Source organism: Grammomys surdaster, unplaced genomic scaffold, assembly GCF_004785775.1.
Source record: "Grammomys surdaster isolate TR1022 unplaced genomic scaffold, NIH_TR_1.0 126158, whole genome shotgun sequence".
NCBI lineage: Eukaryota > Metazoa > Chordata > Mammalia > Rodentia > Muridae > Grammomys > Grammomys surdaster.
In genome coordinates, this window is record NW_021620966.1 from 1,779,177 (window position 1) to 1,799,272 (window position 20,096).

Here is a 20,096-nt window from a genome sequence, read left to right on the forward strand (position 1 = left end):
TTAGTGCAGGTAAGTTAAGTCAGTGCAATTTGGGGTAGTTTGGTTTAGTCAGTTGGGTGTGAGTGCAATGGTGTGGAATTGAGTTCATTTGTGATTTAATGCAGTTCAGTGCAGGTCAGCAGAGGCAGTTGAAGCCAGAGAATAAAAAGGAGCCAGGAGATTAGAACAGATTACCAGAGTTAGACTGAGGCCAAGCAAAGCAATTCAGTGAGAAGCTGAAAAAAGTCAGTTTGAATCAGTCATCTTGAAGAAGAGTTTAGGTAGAACAGTTGAGTGGAACCAGCGAGCCAGAGTTTATAAAGAACTAGAAAGGGTGAGCGTATCAGCAGTAAGCCTCCAAGATGACAATTACATCAGACAGATAAAAGTTACTTTTACAAATAATATTTTCTCATTTCTGTAAGGAATAAGGAAATGAATATCATACATGTCCCAGACATGCTCAGCTCAGAACTGATCTTGCCCACCCCCTTATGATAGCAAGAACTGGGTTAAGGACTGGCTTTACAACCAGAATAAGAGAGTCTGTACTGCCTGTCACCAACAAGCAGTGATGGGAATTGAATCTTCAGGTTGTGCTCTCATTGGAAAACAGGCAAAAACTGTTTTCGTATCTTGTCTCCACCCAGTAGGTCTTTATAGAGTTAAATAGTAGCTTTGGGAAGTAACCCTGTGGCACGGATGAGACCCCGTGAATAAGCCTCATGCCTTGTGTTTTCTCTCATTCTCCAGACATTGGATTCCAAGCTCGTTTTAAAATGCCAAGTCTAATAAGCATCTGCCTGCATCAGCCCTGTACCCTCTAGACATCACTTGGGCTAAAGAATTAACTCAGAGCAAAAGCCATGGACCAGGTATACCTGTAAATTCCACTCTACGATATGAAACATAACACGCCCCTATCCCTCTCCCATCCAGGTATCCCCACTACTAGTCATCAGACTTATATCTATAAAAATCTGTTTAATATAAAAGACATCCTGCCACTGTCCATCCAGTCAATCATCAGCTCAGCTTCTTTTGGGAAAGAAAAATTTCCATAATAGTTGTGCACACCAGAGTACATCACATGCAAAAGTGAATAGTTAATGCTGAAATGAATAAAGAGCAGACAGGAAAGCTAGGCAGACTTCTCTAAAGCCTTTGAGGTGAGAGAATCAGGAATTGAGAAAAGATAGACCAAAGCTAAAGAAATACCCTTGTTTCGTTCTATCAGAGGCAAGTTCAAGAGCTGCCATAACTTCTCTGAGGTCTAAACACCTACCAGCATGCTGTGAAAACAGCACATTCTCTGGCATGTGAGATACTAGTGGTAGTGCCTCACCTGCCAGGAGGATGCAGATGTAGTTAAGCTAGCATCTGTAGAGAGTGGATGACACCCTATGTGCAAGTTGTAGATACATCAAGACAGAAAATAAGCTGGAGAGACAAGCAGTAAGAGACAAGAACTAAGGAAGGAAAGAAAAGAGAAGGGAGGGAGGGAGGAAGGAAGAGAGGGAGGGAGGAACTGAAAGAAGAGAACAAGGGAGGGAGAAAGATGAAGTGAAATAGAAAAAGCTTTATTTAAACATATTGACATTTCAAGATGGAAGGAAAAAGAGCCACGTTTAATGTAAAAATTTTTGTCTGAAAAAAAAATACTAAGAAGAAAAATACTCAGACTTTCTCTAAGATTCATGAACACCCATAATCCTATCTCAGAGCATCTACAACATTGATAGAGCGTTATTCAGAGACAAATAGAAAACCAAAGACAGAGGTAAGAGGGGTGGGACTCAGTTGGGAGGGTGCTGGCCTAGCATGCACATACTCCTGGGTTCCATCCCAGCACCCCATAAACCAAGCAGAGAGGAGCTCACTAATCTCAGCTCTCAGAAGGCGGGGGCTGGAAGATCAATCAGTCCAAGGCCATCCTCAGCTGTACAGTGAGTTTACGGCTAGCTACCTGAAACAAGAGGCCCTGCCTCACCTGTGAGAAAGTGGATATGGTAAACTCATAAGTATTAGAAAAAGAAAAGAGACTTAAAAATCAGCACAAATGGTTTCAAAGTCAGACATGCACTTCTTCCATGAGCATATATTAATGCTACAATGAGCTGCATCTAATGCAAATACAACAAAATATAGATTAAACCCCAAATGAGGCAACAATGCATGATAAGTAGGGTAACAAAAGATATTTGGTTTTCATGAACTAGCTGGATGGTATTTCAGAACCTCCCCAAACGAGTAAGTTTGACTACCAATGTCATGACCTGCTCTCAGGCCTGGCATAAATGTCCACATGGGAGGCAGAATGATGATGAAAGCTGTCTCTCTTCCTTCCGAGTCTGATTTCCCACCTAGGCCTCACAGAGAGAATATGGTGTCTTGGTTGTAATTGCTTCCGTGCTCAGTCATGGCAATACAAAAAGAGAGAAAGATAGAGTAGAGAGGGAAGAGAAGAGTATGTAGACATGACAGCTGAGGAGCACAGGGGAGACTAGATCCTGTGCAAACTGTTTCATGCACTCTGGGTGTCACAGTACAGACACGGACACTCAGCAATCCTGCACAATTTGTCCAACCATGACACTTGTCAGAAGGGAACCTGAGATCCAGAAGGCTTAAGTAATTTCCTTCTCACACAGCTAGTCAGTAGGCCAGTCAGACTGGCTTTGTGGGGCCGTTCTGTGAGGTTCCTGACCCCATGCCTCCTGTCTTCTTGCAGGAAACACTCTATTCTTCTCAGTTTTCATCAACATGTTTCTGGTTCAGAGCTGAGCTCCTTCTAGCCTAAGTTTGCATATATCCTGGACTTCCAGCAAGACAAAGGAGTCCAAAAGGTCAGCACGACATAGAAGAGATCTTACCCAAAGACCTACCAAAGACAGGATGAAATAGGACAATGGGGGCGGGAGTGGGGGAGCGAAGGTCCAGGAAGAAAGACTCATCAGGCTTGTAATCAAGACAGTCCAAGTTCCCCCATGTGGTGCCTGAGGCCAACCTCATTGTGCCAAAGCTGACCTCATCTCCAGGCCTGATAAGGGACCAGGCTGGATAACACCCACGTATGTTACTGACCTTCTACCAGGATGGTAAGTGTCATAGAGTTTAAAGAGTTCAAAGATATCCATGACTTCCTGTCCTCCAAAATCCAGGTGCGCCCAGCCTCAAGTGCAATCTTCAACGGTTCCCTCCTGCCCCTCTCCTCCCTCTCTCCCCATAGCCATGCCAGCTCTTGCACAATCTCCAAGGCCATTAGCCTGGACCAGAACCAGTTCTGATGAGAGCTAGTGTGTAACTTGATGAGTGTAAGCCAGAAAAATAGATTCCAGGCTGAATGTTTCTATGACATCTCCAACTCTAAAATATCTAATAAAGTAGTCTGTGTGGTGTCAAAAAGTAGTGACCCATGGTTATCTGTGACAAGAGAGTCAGACTTGGCTCCCTAGAACCCAGGAAGTATCACATACACATCGGAGTCTGGGATCTCTATTTTTCTCTGTCTGTCTTGTCTGTCTCTGTCTGTCTCCATCTCTCTGTCTCTCTCTTTCTTACCCTCATGATGAGGACTTGTCTATCTATCTCGCTGTACCTGACATCATGCCTCATACAGAGGACTGTAATGTGAAATTGAGAATCTATCCCATTTCACAGAGAATCCGAGTGCTACAGCGGAATGTACATGATAGTCAGGTGTCTGTTACTTAGACAGAATAGGAGAGGAAGTCAGTCCAAATGAGGAAATATTTATTCTGCCTCATGGTTTCAGAACTTTCAGTCCATGATCTCTTGGCTCCATGATAGGAAAGAATATTTACTGCAAGGTGACAGTACTGGAGAAAAGCTGCTCACCACACAGTGTGAGGAAGCCAAGAGACGAAAGGGAAAGGTTATAATATACCCCTCAGCCATGCCCACTCCTAACTCCTACTAGGGCTGCCCCCTTGGATTTCCACCACCTCTCAATAGCCTTTTATTAATCAACTACACCACAGCATTGATGGGTCTCAGATTCATGTTCCCATCACCCCAACTCTGAACACAGTTACACTGGGACCGTGCCTGTGGTTACATGGGACAGCTCAGATCCATGCTCCAACAGGACATGATGGGTAAAACGAAACTGCCATACCAAAGGATGTTCAAGGTGTAGTCCTTGAGAAAGGACACCCAGGTACTTCCTCCAACCCAGCATAACCACAGCCTGGGAGGTCAGTGCTTTTTAGTGGAGGCTCTGATTAGAAAGGATTCTCTGATGAGCATCTGTGTCCGTGAACATTTATTAGTGACATCATTGTGAGAAACATACCTGACATAGACAACACGTGAAAAGAGAGGGTTTTTAAAAACATGTTTCATGACTTTACCTGTTAGTTAGTTGTTCATTTGTTCGTAGGAGGCCTAGGTGAACACTCGTGGCAGTCAGAGAGTAACTTGCAGGAGTCCTGGGCACTGACCTCAAGTCGTCAGGCCTGGAAGCCTTTATCCATTGCACCACATCGCTGAACACGTGAGCGCTACTTTGGTTCATGGATTCAGAGGGATTTCAGCTCATCTTTTCAGGGAAGATATGGCAGCAAGAGCAGCTCCCTTCCTTACACCTTGTGCCTGGGAAGCAATGGCCATCCCTCAGAATCTGTAATAGCTTCAGTTTTCAGAGAGGGCCTCCACACACTTCTGTTTCTCCTGAAGCCAAAAACAGCTGTCATCATCCTCATGCACAAGTCCCCTGGCAGAGAGGATGTCCTGGCAGGGCTGTGCAGGCTCCAGCCGGGCAGCGTGAGCAGCTGCCTTCCTGACCCCCAGGCTTGGGTTTTGGTAGAAGTTTCAAGTTAACGAATCAGCATTGGCTGGACTTCAGGTGCAGCTGATGTCTACAGATGTGATGGGGAACCAGATAGGAATACAGTACTGTCAGGCTGCCATGGCAGTGCACATCTGTAACACCAGAACTCCCTTGTTACTTTTCAGAACTTGTAGTTTATCTGTCTAGACAACCCCCCTCCCCCGCCTTTTAAAGTCTCAGCTGAAGAATCTGCTGTTACTATGATGTGACTTGGTGCTTTTCTCTGACCTCCTTCAACAAGATCATGGGGAGTTCATAATGATCCTGAAGCCCAACTACAAAAACGTTTTGGAAAACCTGGCCTAGCAGTAAAGATACTTGATGCTCTTGCAGAGGACCAGAGTTTGGTTCTCAGCACCCACATGAGATGCCTCAAAATCACCTGTAACCCCTGTCCCAGGGGATCCAACCACTGAGAGCACCCGAAAGGGTGTGTGCATGTCCTCATCCAGAGGAACACTGAAACATACATTTAAAAGTCTTTTAAAAAGACTTAATTTAATTTTAAACTCTGAAGAAAGAACAAGAGCAAGAACAGCATCAACAACCACTGTCCCTGTGTGTACACTGACTGCATCCCGCAATGGACAGACTGAAGAGGCAAGACACTGAAATTGCTCCTAGATTAAGAGCTCTATCCAATAAAATTATGGAAGAATGAAATAAGCATCTGAGATTTCTATAAAGCCGAGGAGTAACTGAGGCTGAAAGGAGAGAAGGAGGCCAGGCAGTGGTGGCACACGACTTTAATCCCAGCACTTGGGAGGCAGAGGCAGGCGGATTTCTGAGTTCGAGGCCAGCCTGGTCTACAGAGTGAGTTCCAGGACAGCCAGGGCTACACAGAGAAACCCTGTCTCGAAAAAAAAAAAAAAAAAGAAAGAAAGAGAGAGAGAGAGAGAGAGGGAAAGAGAGAGAGAAAGAAAGAAAGAAAGAGAGAGAGAAAGAAAGAAAGAAAGAAAGAAAGAAAGAAAGAAAGAAAGAAAGAAAGAAAGAAAGAGAGAGAGAAAGAAAGAAACAGGGCCTGGGTTCATAGGAACCCAAGAGTCCTGACCCTGATCCAGCCTGGTTCAGCCCAGTTCAAGGCACTGGATGATTCAGAAAGGCTGGAGAGCAGATTCTGGCCACCTGGCTGCAGGTGGCTATAGTTGGCTTCAAAATGTCCAAATGAATTCTTCTTTTCTGCTCATGTACACCACACAGAGTGGCACATAGTACTTCACCAAAGCAAGTTCATGAGGATGGACATTCCCCAACTTTTATCATAGGCTACTTTCACACAGAAACACAGAGACATGATATTTGTGGGTGACATAACATAGGATGGCATTAATCTAGGTGAGCTTGTGCCTAACTATACCACATACTGAGTTTCTGCACATGATGAATGCTCCCTGTTTCAGCTGCATAGTGGGAACTTGCTTTCTTAGCTTGGGCTCTTCTGCATGTCTGTCTGTCTCTCTGTCTGTCTGTCTGCCTGTCTCTGTCTGTCTCTGTCTCTGTCTCTCTTCAACTCTCAGTGCTCATGACACAGCATCCTATGAGGTGGCAAGGCCACAGTCAGAAAAAGCTTATATACCCAAAGGATGCCATGGAACAGGACCACTCAGCCTCCTGGATGCTTCCCATGGAACTTCTATAAGGAAAGTGAACTGTTTTGCAGATCAGGGTCTATTTTAGCTGAATCCATCTCCATTAACACGTTAGGAGTGGGAAGCGTTAAGGCTGTGTAAGAACAGCAGGTGGCTGCAGCCAGATTCCGGGGGATCCAAGCGTTTCAGATCCTGTGCCCAGTCCCCATGCTACAAACATTCTAAAGTGTTTGGACTTCTAATGGATTCCAGCCACATCAAGTCATTGGCCTTTTGGGTTAAGTTCAAAGACCATGCCTTTCAGTACTGTTACCTGTGGCTTCAATTTCCTAATTTTGCCACAATATTCTAAAACTTGTTTCCATTCCATATTCTCTTGGTTTGCAATGCCTTCCCCTTTACATAAAGAATGATTCAGACTCCTTTTGGTTTGCACGAAGATCATAACCCAGGACCTACAAAGCCTCAGTACTGACTCTCATGGGGACGTTAGCCAACCTCTGTTCTAGGTCCATGTCTACTTCGGTGTCATTTGGTAATTTTATCCTCTCTACTCAACATTATCAGAGCGCCACTCCTGACTTCACTACATCCTTTCCAGCTTATCTTCTTTGTCTTTTAGTTAAAATTTAACAGACATTGGCTGAAATAATGTGAACTTACCAGTTTCACGAACATTTCACTTCTATGAATTTTTATCTTATGACTTTTTAGTTCCTCATTTATTTCAGCAAGCCTGCCTGTTCCTTGACTGCAGTAGGCAGCAGCAAACAGGGGGCATGAAGACAACACCCATCAGGGCTCTCATCCTGATGTGCTACCTGGTACAGGTAGGTTGCAGGCACTGCCTGACAAAGGTCAGACACTATGATGCAGCTCCTGGCATAGGAACATGCTCAGTAGGTACTTCTGCAATGTGTCCAAGTCCTTCATGGACAACTTGATGCAAAATGTCCACAGCATCTTTGACTGTACACTGTGGCACTGGAGCCCTCCACACCAGGCCTGCCCATCCCTGATCATGCTCTTCCACAGGCAGCTGCTGCTTCTTAATGAGCCTGCTTAGCTGAGAGACTGCTGGTTGTATGGAGGGGCCAAAACATCTCTGGAGATAATGCACTCATTCTAAATTTTCCAGTCATCCAGCATTTGCCAAGCCCTGCCTGCCATGAATTCTGAAGATGAACAATCTGAAGCTGGTGTTGTGGTACACATGTGTAATGCCAATAGTCAGGAGGTAAAAAAGGAGGATTATGGGATCAAGGGCTATCCCAGGCCCATAGTGAGTGAGGACCCAGCCAGTGTCAGAGTCATGAGATCCTGGATCAAAAACACCATCAACTAGGACTGGAGGCATGAATTAGAGATTAAGAGTACACTGCTCTTAGGGAAGTTCTGTTCCCACCCACAGGCCCATCTGTAATTCTAGCTCCAGGAATTTGATGCCCTCTTCTGGCATCTGAAGGCACTAGTAACTCATGTGGTGGTCATACACAAATGCTAGCAAAAGACTCACATGCATAAAGTGATAAGAGAGAGGAGATCCCCTAAATTAATTTCTGCTTGAGTTGCTTGAGTTGTGGACAGATGTACAAAGAGACATGCTGAGAACACTGAAGCAATATGGACGCTTTGTCCAGGAAGGGCATTGATGAGGAGAACAGAACCTGCTCACCCAGAGCCTGCATGCTTTGCCCCTTCCTTCAGCACAGGATCACTCTGAAGCATGACACAAGCTACACATGGACAACTGTGTTACTGCACTCCGCAGAACCAATTAGAAATGCAGGAGATCTCTTCCATGGGATTCTCAGATTGAGAAGAAGGGGACTTGAAGCAAAAACATCAAGGACTTTAAATATCCCAGAATCCCACCTCTAGCTCCTCCTGCAAACAACAAAACAGATACCACCCAACCAAGTCAACACAGTCAGCCCTGAGTGTCACAGCCAGCAAAACAAGACACTGAACAAATGTGGCTCACACTTTATTTTGAATCAAATGGGGCTTAGCTGCTCACTCTGAGGAGCAGGGCAGCACACGGGCAGATCTAATCTCTCAGGCCACGCTGGAGATTCTGCGGTCTGGTACATTTTGCCAGCCATCAGTAAGGGAAGGGCTGGATGCAGGGCAGAGACACGGGATAGGAGGAGACTGATGAAGAAATGGGGAGCCTGAGGAACCAGAGGCTTGACTGAGGGAAGGACTGGGAAGAGGAAATGGAGGAATAGGGAGTGGAAAGGAGAAAGCTGCACGTCATGGGAGCCAGAGCCGTGCTCGAGGCCCAGAGCCAGCAGGGCACTCATGAGTATTCCCCCAGATCTGGGCGTTGTCGGCCTACTTTGGGTTCCAAAAAGCCATCTTTGCAAAGATTGGCTTGGAGAGGAAGCGGCTGCTCTTCATGTAGTCAGATATCTTCTTCAGGCCCTTCAGGGAGGAGAAGAAAGCAAGAATTGAGGATCTGGGGCTCCAGTGGGAGCATAGGTTTCATTCTAAGAACCCCAACTCAGCCCAGGTTGCTCAGGTGCCCAACTCTGGTAAGAGAATGCTTTAATTTCCTGTGTTGACGGGAAAACTGGCACTGCGTTCAGCTGTGTGTCCATCTGCAGTTGTGGTGCAGGTGTGGAGAAAGAGGGAGCACTCCACAGAATCCTGCAGAACAGTGCTGTGCTCCACATTCACCAGGAGGAAGGCTGACACACAGGCTCAGCAGAAACAGCAAGAGTCTGCATTCCTGTCTAAATGGGGAGGGGCTCTGCAGTTTCCATTCTGGCTCCCTCGGTTCACTCCCCTAGCAAGAAATGCCTTGTTGCTACCTGTTTACACAAACTCTCACCTTTTTTACCAGCAGGCTCCTTCTTGCCTGTGTTTCCACATCAGGGAGGAACCAGGCAGGTCAAAGGGACCAGTAACATGCCAGGGTACTTTGGAAGAGAGTAAAGCTCTCACCCAGTATGTCAGTAAATCCTGACTGCATTAGGATAGCGATAGATGAGTCAGCAAGGAGACAATGAAGCGGCCTTTGTCATTCTCCTGATGTAGAAAAAAATCTAAACTTGGAACACTGGTAGCTGAATGCATACTTAGTGTGTCTGTCCTGTTTTTCTCAGCCTCGCTAGAGAACATTCTACAGAATGGCACTGTGCTGTGTGCTATCTTTCCACTACAGTGCTCAGATAAGCTGTGATGAATTCAAAGTTCCAGGGCAGCCTGTACCCAAGAGGCGAGGCTTGGCTGGCCTTGGACTGCAGCCTCCCACACTCTCCCACCACACTGATGGGGAATTTCATGCAAGAGATGAAAGAACTGAACACAGTTCCATGCTCAACAAAAGCTAATCATTTTCACTTCCATTCCAAGGAGTAGAAAGGCATTCTGGAAAGGGGGAAGGGAAGTAAGTAATCCAAGAGGAAGCAGGATCAGGACATCACCTCAAAACGAACTATGAAATCCTTCAGGTTTGGGAAGGCGTCCAAGCACTTGGGTTCAAATATACGGTGCTGATCAAGAATGTCATAAACGAGAAAATCCGCATAGGTGATCTGCAGGAAGCCAAGAGTGAGTCCTCTGGAATTTGACACCTGAGAAGAATGGTAATCCCTCCTTCCCACCCTCTCCCTTTACCTTGTTCCCTGCAAACCAGGGCTGCTTCCCCAGAAACTCAGAATAGAGCTTCATCTTCTCAGGGAGACTCTCTAAGTACTCGGGCTTCTTTTTCTCCTGAAGCAGAAAACAACTGTCACCACCTTGGCAGAGGCTTGCCTCACAGGGCTGTGCAGGCCCCAGAAAACAGAGGAGAAGTCTTCATGAGATTTAGTCTGGGTTGATGTCCAAGCATTTAGTTAGAGCACCACCATGATTAGACTGCTCTTAGGAAACAGCCCAACAGGATATAGCTCTGTCCCCTGGTCTCTACCACCATTGTCAAGACCACTGTGCATGAGACAGCTGTGAGCACCTGGCTCTGAACTCTGACCTCACATGAGGCAGAAGCAAACAACTGAAATTGTCCAGGAAACAGGCAGTGTTCTACCTACTGGTGCGGTGAGGACTTCAGTACAGGTTCCAAAGAGATGAGGTGAATTTGAGAGGACAAAAGGAAACAAGGGGAGGATCAAAGGCCTTTGGTTGACTGAGTTGTCTATTAGGAACATCTGCTTATCTCTGTGGATGTTAAGGACACAGCTCTGGGAAGCCATTTGGGAGGAAAATGTTCCCTACCCCCAATGTCTTCTTCTCATAATGTGAGTGTGAATGCTACAGACATGGCAAGCCTCCAGGGCAACAGAAAGACATGGCTCAGGACAGAACCAGCCATTAGAACTGGAGGGATCGAGCTCTGTCTGTCCTATTAGAGACTGAAATACCGCTGTAGAAAGTCTGGACTGGATCTTAGGATGATGACTGGAAGTTTTCATTTGGCAAACTGAGCTTTGAGTTACTCTGTCAGCAATTTCAAACACTGTACCATGAGGAGCACTGAGAGGCTCTGGTGGCAAACTGGACTAGAGCAGATGCAAGGGCAAGAGTACAGGGCCAGCTCCAACTCAGAGTTGGTGGAACTCACAAAGTCAGGGCTGTAGCAGACCATGGCCAACTGCATGCGGGTGTCCATAACCTGGTTCTCCAAAATGTCCACACGAATGTTCTCCTCCTCTGTCTCTCCACCTGCAGCACACACAGCACAGACTCACCCTCAGCATCCTGTTCCAGCCAAACCAAGAGGAATGGCTTCTGTCCCCCTCCCTGCAGTCAGCCCCACTCACATAGGTTGTGCTTGCGGCCAAGGTAGCGCAGGATGGCATTGCTCTGGGTGACCTTGTGTGAGCCATCAATTAAGTAGGGCAGCTGGATGGACAAGCAGGGACAGTCAGATGGGTTATGGGGTCTCAGCATCCCTTCCCTTCCCTGGGTGAGGACAGACATGGGGCCTGGCACTCAGTGTGCCTACCATGGGAATCCCTCCATGAGCACCGTGTGCACTGAATGGGAGAGCTGGGACACAGCCCATCACAGAAACACAGTGCAGCCAGTAGGGATGGAGCAGGTGAGCAGAAACATTGATCTTAAGCTCCTTCAGCCAGGCCAGGAGATGAGGTGAGGACACCAGGCCTTCCCCAAACCCCACCTTCCCCACACCTACATTGGGAAAGTCCAGGCCCAGCTTGAACTTCTCACTCAGCCACTGGTTTCTGTCATAGTCGGGAGCTGTGGTGGACAAAAGGATGTGAAAAGGAATCACCTAGTGTCCCAACTTCCTTCTCTAAATATCCCTCCAAGGAGCCAGACGTTCATACATCCCAGGGCGGAAAATGCTTCTTAGGGCCCTGGACTGTATATCACTGAGATTTTTCAAAAGGTCTGAGTAAGCCAATCACTATAAAAGGGTACCCAGCCCTCCAAATTTAAGAAAGTCTCTAGAGGGGACAGTTTCTAAATCCAACTCCAGGAGCTCTGTAGAGCTGAGCAACGGGGGTCAGAGAAGTGTTGCTGGGCATCAGTGAGCAGGGGAGCAGGGATCTGAGAAGCAGGGTGTAATCACCGTCCCCCATGGAGTATTTCTTGTCCTCATAGCTTGTGTCTGTGTACTCCAGGAGCAGGCGGATGGAGTGAGCCAGCTGGAAAGATGACATGTGACAAGTCACAGATTGGAAAACCCCCACAGTCTGATTTTGCCGACTCTTGGTGAGCCTATGCCTTACACTTAACAAGTCTCCCCACTAGCTCACACACAGGCCACACATAAACACAAGCTCCCCTGTGTTTGCATGTCCCCTGATAGACAAAGCTTTCCGACAACTTCTCTACTCAATCTATCTCCTGGAAATAAGCCTCTAGCTACTCCCCACCCCACACCTGTCCCACCCAGCAGAAGCACTCTCACTCACCCCACGGATGTCCCAGTAACCCAGTATCATAGGCATAGTGGTGGTGTCCAGAGCAGGCCAACCTGGGCTTTGCTAGTCTGAGCTTCCTGATAAGGTCTTAGGCATGGAAGAGGCGGGGCCTGGTTATGGCTTTCTATTGGACCATTGGCCTTTAGTGTCTCAAATTTCAAACATTCCGGTTGAAGGAAGGAGCCAAGGATCCAGGGGCAGGGCAAAATATATCTAGCCTCAGGAACCAGTCTAAGCAGTCTGAAATATAAGACAAGAATGGGCTAGTACCTGTGTCAGCAGCTTCCTGTTCTTGCTCTGGTGTGCTGTTTCAATGGAGAACAGATGTGCAGCTAGAGACATTCTTGACTCTGTTCATTATCTTCCTGGCATTGTTCTTTCTTCATTATCAACTCCCTGTTTTGGCTCTGGGTGACTCCTGGTGGCTGAGCCAGGTCAAAACAAGATACCTCAAATGTCCCTGTGGTCTATAGCCTTTCAAAGACAGCAGATGGCATGCAGGATTCTGCTAAACTGGGCAAGTCAGGGCCACATACAGGTACAACCAGTGGATGCATTAAAGATATTCAGGATCACTAGGCACTGGGAAGATGTAAAGCAAACCACAGAGAGTGAGATACACCTTCCCCAGAAAGAACTCCCATTCTCACATAGAACAAAGGTATCGGGAGCTGGCAAGAGTGTGGGCAGGAGAGACCATTGAACACTGCTGGTAAGAGTGTAAACTGTCACAACTCTGTTAGGGAAAACAACCTGGTGTTCCCTGAAAAGTCAAAACTAGAGGTACCATGCGATCCAGCAATGCTGGATATATATCCACAGGAAGTGAAATTAGAATGACAGGAGAACACACTTTACCATAGCCAAGAAATGGATGCCATCTAAGAACCATTCTCTGACAAATGTATAATAAAAATGTGGTCCACGTGCACCTTGGAATACTAGTCACTCTATAAAAAGGGGAAAAAGAAAAAAATAAAGCTAGATATCCACACACAGAGAAACTAGAAGTGAGGGGCTAGAGAGATGGCTCAGAGGTTAAGGGCACTGACTGCTCTTCCAGAGGTCCTGAGTTCAATTCCCAGCAACCATATGGTGGCTCACAACCATCTGTAATGGGATCCAGCGCCCTATTCTGGTGTGTCTGAAGACAGCTACAATGTATTCATAAAATAATAATAATAATAATAGAAGTGAGATTCCTGTCTCTTAACCCCGGGGGGACAGGGAAGGATACAAATAAACCAGTGGCCTTAATGTAAGACTTGAAATTTAGAAGTCACTCGAAGGACACACATGGAAAGAGTTCCAAGATGATAGCTAGATTTTTTTCCTTTCAGAATAACTGTTTAATAGTTCAGAAAATAATTACAAGATTTGACTAGCAAGTGTGCATCAAATCAAAAGGCTCCTACACAATAAAGAGGCTCCCCCCGCTGAACTGGAGGAAATCTTTACCCACTATTCCTTTGACAGAGGACTACTATACAAATATGTAAAGAACCCAAAATCTTAGTGAAATGTAATGACACTGTAATCTGAACAATGCGGGCTGGAGTCAGGACAGTCATTAGGACTTTGAGGTCAGCCTGGGCTACATAGCAAGATCTTTCTCAAAGACAGAGGAGGGGAAGGAGAAGATGGGGAGGAGGTGTTGGTAGTTCAGTGGACATGCTGAGTATTCAAAGCTAAGGTACACAAGAGAGAAGAAAGAGAGAGCGGTTGCTCAACAGGTCCGATGTTGCACTTAGGAGGAGGTTCTGATGGGCCGATGCACAGCAGGTAACTACACAGCATGACAGCAAAGTATTTCTAACCAAACAACTGGAAGAAAGGACTTCCTTCCCATGTTTCCATCACAGAATAGTGATAAGAGTTTAAGGAATAGATGTTTAACTTAATTTCAACGGAATATTCATGTGTATCCAAAAATAATTCATATGGTACCACCCAATAATGTGTGATTTTTTAAATGTTTTTCTGTATGTCAAAAACGAATTTATAAATCATTTTTTAAAGGGTGGCTGGAAAGATGACTCAATGTTAAGAAGACTTGCTACTCTTACAGAGGACCAAAGTTCATATCCTATCACTCAACCTGTAATTTCAGCTCTAAGGGACCAGAAGCCCATTCTGACCTTTGTATATACCTTCATTTATATGCACATACTCATGGAGGCACACACAGAAACAGATCGTCCACGCATGCACACACACACACACACACACACACACACATTAAAAAGTAAAAATGATTATTTAAGAAAAGTTAATAATTTAAAAGTTCACAAGACCCTTAGAAAGTATAAATGAGGGGAAATTCCTATAAAAGTTGAAAGGATACACGTTCTGAGACGTTAAAAGCAGTTCTGAAATGGAAATTTATAGCTCTGAGAATCTATACTAAAAAATCAACACAGGCTTGGAAAAACAGAACAAATCCAATCCTAAACCCAGTAAATGGGGATAAATAATAAAAACCAGAGCAGAAAACAACAAAACAGAAACAAAGAAAGCGATACAAAGAGTCGCCCAATCTAAGAGCTGCTGGGTCTTTGAATACATAGATGAGACTGATAGACTCTTAGTCCAGTAAACAAAAAGGAAGGGGAACCCCAAATTGACAGAGATAAACAGGAGACATTGCAACAGACAACAAAGAATTTCAGAACATTATATTTTACAAACCTATACTTCATTAAGTTAGAAAACCTAAAAGAAATGAACAAATCTCTAGATTGATCCAAAGCATCAAAGTTAAACCAAGAAGAGATCAACACCTTAAACAGGGCTGTAACAAGTAAGTCTCAAAGACATACAAGACAAGTCTCACTCAGCACCTGTGACTCCTCTCAGCACTTTTCACCCGGCCCCTAACCTAAACCTCTCCAGCCCAGGGACCGGGCTCCCCTCCCCACTTCTGATTCCCACAGGACTCAGCCGCTTTGGGCACGAATTCTCTTGGTTTGCCCACTGCTCTCTTGGCTCCTGGTTTCTCTCTTGGCCTTGAGAGGGCCACTAAAAAAAAAAAAAAAAAAAAAAAAAAATTAAAAACCTTGGGAATAAAACTTTTCAACTCCCTGGGCAGCATGACGGACTCCTCAGAGGGAGCCACTGACAATAGGTCTTCAGTCAATGATGACCCTGAACAAGAGAGGATGGCTCCAGAGCTGAGACAATCTCCTGGACACCCAGCCAGAGGAGATAACAAGGCCAGAACAGGGCTGGTCACTGCAACTCTTCAAGGTCTCACCAAATATAGTGAAACTAATGTAATAGCCAATCAAAGCTGTGCTAATGTCATTGGCTGGCCTCTACCAATCATAATAGAGGTTACCTAACCCTTCTGGAAATTTCCCCTACCCCGCATAAAAAAGGGGCCTTCAAGCCCCTAGAGTTGTCACCATTTTGATAAATGGTTAACCCTGCACTCTGGTAATTTCTGCAGAGTAAATGTTCCTTGCCTTTGCATACTATTCGAGTCTGGGGTCTTCCTTCAGAGATTATTGGACCCTAACAGCCTCTTGGCCTGTGGCTCCTCTCTTGGGATCCTTGTCTTCTCTCCTCTTTTCCCTCCCTCTCTTGTTCTTCCTCCCCACTTCTCTCATGGCCCAGTTCAGTCTGGAACCTTCCAGATGCCTCTGGTTATTCTCTCCCTTTGCATCTACAATAAAATCCTTCTCATCAACCATACCTAAGAGTGATTATGTTCTCATTTTCTCTTTCTTTCTTCCTTTTTTCCTTCCTTCCTTCCTTTCTTTTTCTTTCTTTTTTAAACTAGAAACTGGCATTTATTATATGTGGAGGAAGGAAAGGTCACTCACCCCAGTGACCCATACATAATACAGGCACATGGCGTCCTAAGCTCAGGCAATGTGTGACTGTCGAGTCCACCCTCGACCAGCAAGGAAGATGCAACGCACGAGCTCTTCTCCAAGCAGTTTATTCAGGACCCTTGAACAATCTGCTGACTTCTGACCCCGGGGGAAGTGTCTCCCAGGCTTAAGTACTCTAGGACTAGCCTACCCCCATCTGCCACGTGGCAACAGCAGATAGGTACACACACACACACACACACACACACACACACACACACACACGGAGACAAGCCAGATCACCAGCCACAGCCAAATAAGGACTTTACTCCTAAGAGTCCTCGCCAGCAGGTGGCAAGGACTTATTTACTCCTAAGAGCACTCGCCAACAGGAGGAGGAAGGCGGAGACCGGTGACATCTTAAGGGCGCATCACTATGCGGCTCTCCATATGTGACTATCCTTGTGGCCACACTTCTGACATGGGTGGTCTTTGGTTCACAGCATCATAGGTTCCTGGGACACATCTGCGACGATCTGGATCAGCTTGTCTACTTTGTGGTGATTCTGTTGATGTAGATGCAGCTGTTGTCTGCTTCCTGCTGGGAGCTGCAATTCTGGCATGCATGCCACAGAATGTGGTTCCTTGACCTCCTTGGGCTACAGCATGTTATGACTGTGGAGAATGGAAGGTCAGAGGTCAGGAGCCAGTCCTCACTGCCTTTCCATGCCAGCTACCTGGGCCTCACCATTCATTCCTGGCAGAATCAAATACCCACAAGGCCAAGCTCACAGGTCTAGTCTGATACCATAACAATGGGGCTGTCCATATTCTCATTTTCATTCAATAAAGAGAAAAACAGTGATAAACAGCCTTCTAATGTAAATTAATAATAACAATAATTTTTAAAGGCCCAAGGCCTCCTGATGAACTCAAAGAAGAATTCTTCCAGACCTCCAAAGAAGAATTATAACCAATACCCCTTAAATAATCCAAATAAAATAGAATAAAAGGAGCAGTTTTAAACTCCTACAATGTCAGTATAACTTTAGTACCAAGTCAGCACACAAAGAAAGCTAAAGCTACAGGCCATTATCCCTGATAAACACAGATGTGAAGTATTTATTTATTTATTTATTTATTTATTTTGCATTTTCTTTTTTTACTATTACTACTTTTTTTTACTTTCTTTTTAAAAAATCAAATCGTAATTTTTACTTATTCACACAGAGGTTATAAACACAAAAAGGCAGGACGTGGGGAAGGGGATGACACCGGAACGTGGGTGTTCGGAGGAGTTCAGATATCTTTCAGAACAGGGTATTGGCTGAGTGAAGGTTCAGGGGACGGGTCATTATGACTCTGTCTATGATTCACTTGTCCTTTTCTAAGGTGGTATTATCCACCAAGGCTATTTACAAGGTCTATGACTACTCAGGCTGGTAAATTTCCACAAAAGCTGCCTGTTTACAGTAGTGTATAAGATGTGAAATTTCAACATCTCACAGGGCCTGCATGGGGGTGCACTGTGCCCTCCGCATACATGTTATAGCTTTCAGTTTAGTATTTTTACGGGACTCCTGAGTATAAGAACGAGTGGTCTCTGATTCTTGTGCTCTTTTCTTTCCGTTGGGTTGCCTTGTCCAGCCTCAATGTTATGGTTTTTGCTTCATCTTAGATTTTAGTTTGTCACTTTTGGTTGTTACATCTTGGAAGCCTGTTCTTTTCAAATGAGAGCTAGAAAGAGGATGGCTCCAGAGGGGAGGGGAAGGGGGAAAGAACTAGGAGGGGCAGAGGGAGAGGAAAGAGAGGAAACTGTAATCAGGATATATTTTATGAGAAAAGTATCTGTTTACAATAAAATTTTTTAAATGACAAAAGAAAAGACTACTAACTGGGTTTGCTTGTCCAAGATTAAACCTTATTTTCCCAAAATCACCCAAAGGAAAAGCAAGAGAGAAACAGTAAACCAACTGAAGACTTACACTTGCTCTTCAAAAGGAGCCCCCAAAGGTGAACTAGTTAGGTAAATCTGGGAACTGTAACAGAGTTCTTACTATTATCAGCAGCGTTCTCATGAAAAATGTTTGGCAATGCTGTGTCCATTCTCACCTGTGCCTGTCAGGTAAAGCCTGTGTTGACAACAGCCTGGCTTCTGAATGACAAACCAGATGTGTCTCTTAAAAACTTCAACAAATCATTCCTGGGATATCATACTCTACACAGCCAATATGTCTGCAAGACTTTCCAGTCGTTCTTATCGATGGGCTCTGAGGCCCTTTTCTTACTGATTTAATTTTGTGTGTGTCTCGAGTCCTTGTTCATTTACAACTGATGTCTTCCAGAGTCCAGGCCCTAAAACTTCAAACAGAACTTCACCACCATAACCACATCCTTCCACCAAAGGCCACCGGATCATCTGAAGTAAGGCCATGCAGCACCTTTTGCTTGTAAGAAACCCAGAAGGGGGTCAATCCCAACCCTTTTACCAATGTTCCTACTTGGATTTAACGTATCCAAGAACAGCCATCACCTGATACTCTCCCAAACTGAGTCCCCAAATCCTAATGAGAAAAATGTTGATAAAATCAAATGTGTAAATTAAATATGTTAAAATGTTAACATTAAAAGGAAATAAATCATCTTACAGCTGGGTCTAAGATAGACAAAATTAACCAGATTTTTAAAAAATACTCAAAAACCAAAACCAACCAAACAAAAACCCCACATATGACAGAATCCTTACAATTAACCTTTTTTTTATTACATTTCAATACATAAAAATATCCTATAACAAATGGCAATTTTACAGGCTGAATTTAATGCACATTGTGTTGATAACGTGTTGCACGTTGCTTGAGCTCTCTGGGTACCTGGATCTAGATAAGGGCTGCATACTGCCTCCCCTCCCCACACCCATTTCAAACCCAAGCAACCTTGTCTCAAAGTTTTCTCCCAGGCCCTTTGTCTGGGGATAATATGGCCCCTTCCCAGCTCTGTGACAGTGGGTCTCAGAGATCCTGAGAGTAAAAATCGTCCATCTTGAGAACAATGAAAAAGTGAACAGATGTTCCTGTTGTCAAACCCATGTTATAAACGTGCCTACAGTGGCTGGGTAGAGGTGCACGCTTTTAACCCAAGCACTCAAAAGGCAGAAGCAAGAGGATCTTGTGAGTTCGAGGCCGGCCTGGTCTACAAAGCAAGTTCCCGGACAGCCAGGGCTACACAGAGAAACTCTTGTCTCAGAAAGAGAGAGAGAGAGAGAGAGAGAGAGAGAGAGAGAGAGAGAGAGAGAGAAACCAGAAATTCATTTGTGGAAAGCTAAGCCATGGAGTGAAACCTCAATCCAATCCTACTTAGTTCCCCAGCCATTTACTCCTGGATATATTGAGCACCTAATTTGATAATGCTTTCCTATTTGTTGTCTGTCTATCTATCTATCTATCTACTTTGCCATGTACTTAAGAAAACTCTCAAATTCAAAACCTAAAGTCCTGCTTCATAGATCATTCATTCGCTGGGAGATACAGAACTCAGGACTAGACCCACTCACACATAGTAATTCCTCCAGAGCTGCAGGATAGGGCCATGCAGGATCTACTAAGCTTTTTAAAGAAGTGCTTCATGATTTCCACAAGTCATTGCCAGTGGCCTCAATAGGACTCTGTCTCAGGAAGGCCAAAAGTGACTGCATAAGTGCCTGGTGATCGTCATGGGGCCAAGGCATCAGTGACAGAGGTAACCATAGCAGCAGTCCCAGGCAACTGCTCATACATGCTTTCAAATTTCCTCACGACCATAAGCTAGATAAAATGTGCAAGCAGACAGGTTGTTTGCTCCTTGAGACCCATAACACACTGAGATTTTTAGGACAAAGAAAGATAGCTTACCTCTAAAAGATTTCTTCCCTGCACATCTCCCTAGAGCTGTATTTTAAGGCAATTCTTCCAGCTACTCCGGGTAG

General features: G+C 45.1%; 1 protein-coding gene across 7 annotated transcripts; it reads right to left on the minus strand.

Moving 5' to 3' along the window:
* Positions 1-8,392: 8,392 nt before the first annotated feature.
* LOC114612306 (glutathione S-transferase Mu 2) lies at positions 8,393-16,282 on the minus strand. Of its 7 annotated transcripts, XM_028757256.1 has the most exons (10): positions 16,142-16,282; positions 15,236-15,335; positions 12,588-12,622; positions 11,963-12,038; positions 11,564-11,628; positions 11,187-11,268; positions 10,988-11,088; positions 10,045-10,140; positions 9,852-9,962; positions 8,393-8,847 (listed from the first exon to the last, which is right to left on the minus strand). In XM_028757256.1, the coding sequence occupies exons 1-10, from the start codon at positions 16,169-16,171 to the stop codon at positions 8,758-8,760; spliced, it is 786 nt and encodes a 261-aa protein (XP_028613089.1). In that variant the 5' UTR covers positions 16,172-16,282; the 3' UTR covers positions 8,393-8,757. The 7 variants fall into 7 exon arrangements, with proteins under 7 accessions (XP_028613089.1, XP_028613091.1, XP_028613092.1 ...); XM_028757258.1 differs by lacking the exon at positions 15,236-15,335 and having other exon boundaries at positions 12,588-12,899; positions 16,142-16,256; XM_028757259.1 differs by lacking the exon at positions 15,236-15,335 and having other exon boundaries at positions 12,588-12,742; positions 16,142-16,255.
* Between the last annotated feature and the right edge of the window lie 3,814 nt (positions 16,283-20,096).

Bases quoted from the DNA above. Each gene is read 5' to 3' on its own strand.
- LOC114612306 (XM_028757256.1), bottom strand. From the start codon at position 16,171: ATGTGCCTGTATTATGTATGGGTCACTGGG. The intron at 15,336-16,141 runs GTGAGTGACCTT...TTTTTTTTTTAG, and splicing joins ATTATGTATGGGTCACTGGG to TGGCCCTCTCAAGGCCAAGA. The intron at 11,629-11,962 runs GTGATTACACCC...TGTCCACCACAG, and splicing joins GAAATACTCCATGGGGGACG to CTCCCGACTATGACAGAAAC.